The sequence below is a fragment of the Pongo abelii genome, chromosome 7 (assembly GCF_028885655.2).
Source record: "Pongo abelii isolate AG06213 chromosome 7, NHGRI_mPonAbe1-v2.0_pri, whole genome shotgun sequence".
Classification (NCBI taxonomy): Eukaryota; Metazoa; Chordata; class Mammalia; order Primates; family Hominidae; genus Pongo; species Pongo abelii.
Genome location: NC_071992.2, coordinates 121,326,075 through 121,330,000, shown reverse-complemented (window position 1 = coordinate 121,330,000; position 3,926 = coordinate 121,326,075). Strand labels below are relative to the sequence as shown.

The window sequence follows — 3,926 nt, the reverse complement described above, 5'->3', positions numbered from 1 at the left end:
GACGCACGGCCGCCCGCCGCAGAGGCGCGAACTTTTGCACCTACTTTTTGTTTCGCTTCGGGTTTGGTGTGGCTCTGGCACCGCCCAGGATCGGGACCCTGACGCTCTGATTTTCCACCGCGTGGGGAAGTTACCTCCCTCGCCCCGAGGTCTCGACCGCCCAGCTTTTCTGAGAAGTTTCTACCCTGGTTGCTAAAAGTGGTTCCCAAGAGTAGTCCCACGTCAATCGCACAATAGCAATGACAACAACAATAATAAGCGTCTAAAGCAGCGGGACTGCCCCTCCGGCTGGACGACAGCGCCGGGGACTCGCAGCGTGCGCGGGTCGGAATTAAATAAGCAGCCCGGGAGCGCGAGGGCTGAGCGGGGCAAGCATGGGCTGCTCCTCGCAGCCTCGCTCCTGCCCGAGGCTCGGGCTAGCCGTCTGTCTGTCTATGACTGTCTAGTTGTCCCTTCGACTGCTCAGGCAAAGTTTGACATATCTAGGGAACCGGGAGCAGATCTCCCCTAGCCCCGCCACCCACCCACCGCTTTCCCGTCCCGGGCACTCCCCTCCTGGGCAATAATCCCACCAACTCCTGGCCCCGCGCGCAAACTTACGTTTGATCTGCCGGGGTTTGCTTTGCTTTCGCCGGGACATCTCGGCGGCGACTGCTGCCGCCGGGGCTCCTGCGGTGCCCGCGGTCGCGGCTGCCGCTCCCTCGGCTCCCGCCGCTCCCGCCGCCGCCGCCGCCGCCGCTGGCCAGGCTCGGGCCGCCGGCGGCCGGACTCCAGGTGCTCCAGGCGCTAGGCTCCTCCGGGAGCCGCGGTTTCACGTTCGGAGATGAGCAAGCAAATGAGAGAAGAGAAACGGGGGCAGAGAGAGTGTGACAGTGAGGAGGGGAGGGGGAGAGAGGAGAGCGACGGGGGAAGAATGGGAATGTACAAGCGAACGGTCAGGGAGAGAGAAAAGGGGAAAAAGAAGAGAAAACAGAAAGAAGGAAGAGGAGGGAGGGAGGGAAGGGAGAGCGAGCAAAGAGGAGAGGGAGAGCGCGGGGGCGCAGGGCGCGGGAGGAGGAGCGCGCTCGCTCGCCCCTCGCCCCGGCGTGCGGGACGGATACTCCGGCGCCGCCGCCGCCGCTCCGGGCCGCGCAGCTCCTGTTCTGCGGCGGGAGGCGGCGAGGCGCGCGAGGGAGGGGCGCGCCGGGGCTGTGGGGAGGGGAGACTATTCCATCAGCCAAAGGAGGATTGGCTGCATCCAAATCCAGTCCGGATGCAAACTACGGCCCCGGCCTTGGTCGGGCGAAGTGCGGGGGATCCAGGAGGTGGTGGGGGATGGGGGCAGGGGTGGGTGGGAGTTGGGGGGGAGGCGTGGGGAGGGCTTGGAGGAGAGCCACCTTCTGCAGTTGTCACCGCGTCAACGCTGGGCAGCTGCCAGGGCACCCCGCCCCCCCTCCTTCCAGGCAACTTCTTCCAACAGCCCTCTCTGAGGGACCCCAACTCTCCTCTCTCACGCCTCGCCAGTCCAGCGGGGCACAAAGAACCCTCAGTCTCTCCCTAAACTTTGTGCTTTCGGTTATGCCGCCCCCTCCCATCACCCCCAACCCCCGCCCTCCCAGCTTCTTGGCAGGAAGGTTAGGCCACTGGCGAAGTCCTAAGCGAGAGCCAGATGATCACAAATGCCAACTGTGTGTCTTGGGGCCAGTTAAGTCCGCTCATCTGCCCAGACTCTCAGAAAACCATTTCTTTGCTCTCAAGGCTCCCAGGAGACCGCTGAGGACACGGACCGTCCCGCTCTGGGCCCACGTGGATGAGGTGCTGAGCCGCATCCTCAACGTGTTCTGTCACCCACAGTTTCCATTTTAAATTGTAAAATATTCAAATTTGGAGACAAGCAGATATTTTTCTCATCTTGAAAAGGAGGAGCAAGCGTTAGCTAGCTGATTAGCTGTAGGTGGAAAACGAACCATCTCTAATAAAAATACTAACTTTTTGGGAAAGTCTGGGGAAGTTCTGTAGTCCCACCCTGCCCCGTGACCTTTCTATTCTCTTAGTCTTCTGCCACAGGGAAGCACCGATCGACTAATAAAAGATTTGATCTTGCTATAATTTCCCAAGCAGGTAAGACCCAGTAACTATTTAATGGTTCTTTAGCTTCTAAAGTTTTGTTTCATTCTTATTCAATTACTGTATGTATAGTATATCGGCAACTGCAAGCCAAAAGGAGAACAAATTTTGAGGTGATTTGCATAGTTATTATTTTGGCCAAGTTAAACTGTATGAGGTTAGCTTATTTTCTTACAGTTTCATATACGGTAAGTATTAAATATATTCTCCCATGTGGGTTGGAAGCAGCTTCTATCCAAGTGCAGTGGGACTAGCTGCTTTATGTAATCAGTATTTACTAATAAACTCCACTGCAGTTCACATGAGTCCCCCAGATACTGCTGACTTTTCCCCCAGGAGGTTGTGAAGTGGACCATTCTGATCTCAAATTGTGTCCCCGTTTGCTTGGTTGACTATTATTTGTGTGAACCACACCAAACTGGATACTCTAAAAGGGTCTGGGGTCAGCACAGAGCCTGGGCTGATTGAGCATAATGCAAGATGCTCAGTGTGTAAGAGGCACTGTAATCAGTGTCATTTATAACCCCAACAGGACATCTTCTGGAAGGTGTAAAGAGTTGCCTTGTGAAAGGTATGGCCAAGAGAATCTTAATACAAAGCAGAAGACAAATTGTGAATTTTATTACGTTACCATTAGTACTATTACCATAGGAGGTTGTAAGAATACATAGTCCTCTGCAGTGGAAAATGCACTAAATGACAAAGTCCCTCCTGTGAAGAACCAACAAATTAAGGCTGAAAGTACCATGAAAAGCAGGGCCATTTATGTTTGTGTTGTGGAATAAATAAGCAGACAGAAACTACAGATTTTTACCTCCTTCATTTTCAATTCATTACAGTTAAATTGGTGTGCTTAGAATCAGATGTATTGTACATTATGGTTTTTAAAGATCTTTTTACAGAACTGGCTGAATTTTTATGTCACCCAAAAGGAATGCCCATTGGAATTAAAATATCATAACTGTTTCTTTTGGCGTTTGAAATGGTTAAATATGCAATGCAAAAGAAAAACAAATCTCAGCTAAACGTTTAGTTTAAAACCTAAAAGGGGCAAAAGTCAAAGAATTCAAGGCAAGATTGATAACCAGAATGCATTATTAGAGATAGATATTAGTTTATCTAAATTTATAAATATATATTAATATAGTCAATATGAATGAATTAAAATAATACTATTATATTTTATATTTTCTCATTATTTTTAATGAGAATATTAATGATATTTAAGGTTCAGTTTTTCTTTTTTTCTAGTTTAATTCACTGAGGTTATAAAATAAATAGATGGAAAAACCTATAAGCAATTATCTCTGTCCAAATGGATATAGCAGCCCCAAACCACAGCTACATGACTATCAAACAATGATTATGAAAACCACAATTGAGAAAAGCATCAGGGAATGATATTGCAAAACCACAGCAACAAATGTGTCTGTGATACTGAAAACCACAATTCACAACTAATACCCTCTGTATCGCAAATTACAATTTAACTATAAATGTGCAAATGTATAAATAAAAGCACAAAATAATTTCTCATTTGCTTAAAAATAAATTATTGATTTCTAGGCTCACCAATTTAATGTCTACATAATGGTTTGTTTAGAAAAGTTTCTGCTTTAAGAAACAAATCATTTTAAATTACATGTAAAATGCCAGTTACTTTAAAAACAGGAAACATGCAACTTGTAATAATATTTTCTAAAATGTTAAAAAAAAAAGATCTGAAATCAATCTGAAACAAACATCTACTTCAGTCTAGCTTTTTTCATAAAGTTCTTTGGAAGTGAAAAGGTATGTGAATGGAAACTGTCTACAGAATA

The 3,926-nt window shown here is 47.8% G+C and overlaps 1 protein-coding gene across 2 annotated transcripts in view; it reads right to left on the bottom strand.

The window, feature by feature from the left end:
* Positions 1–1,206, bottom strand: part of ZFPM2 (zinc finger protein, FOG family member 2) — a 486,429-nt gene extending 485,223 nt beyond the window's left edge. The window contains exon 1 of one of the 2 annotated variants that reach the window (XM_054518757.2): positions 601–1,206. In XM_054518757.2, the coding sequence (XP_054374732.2) occupies positions 601–640 (40 nt within the window). In that variant the 5' untranslated portion in view covers positions 641–1,206. The remainder of the gene's footprint in view (positions 1–600) is intronic. The other variant, XM_009244022.4, reaches the window with a different exon arrangement.
* Between the last annotated feature and the right edge of the window lie 2,720 nt (positions 1,207–3,926).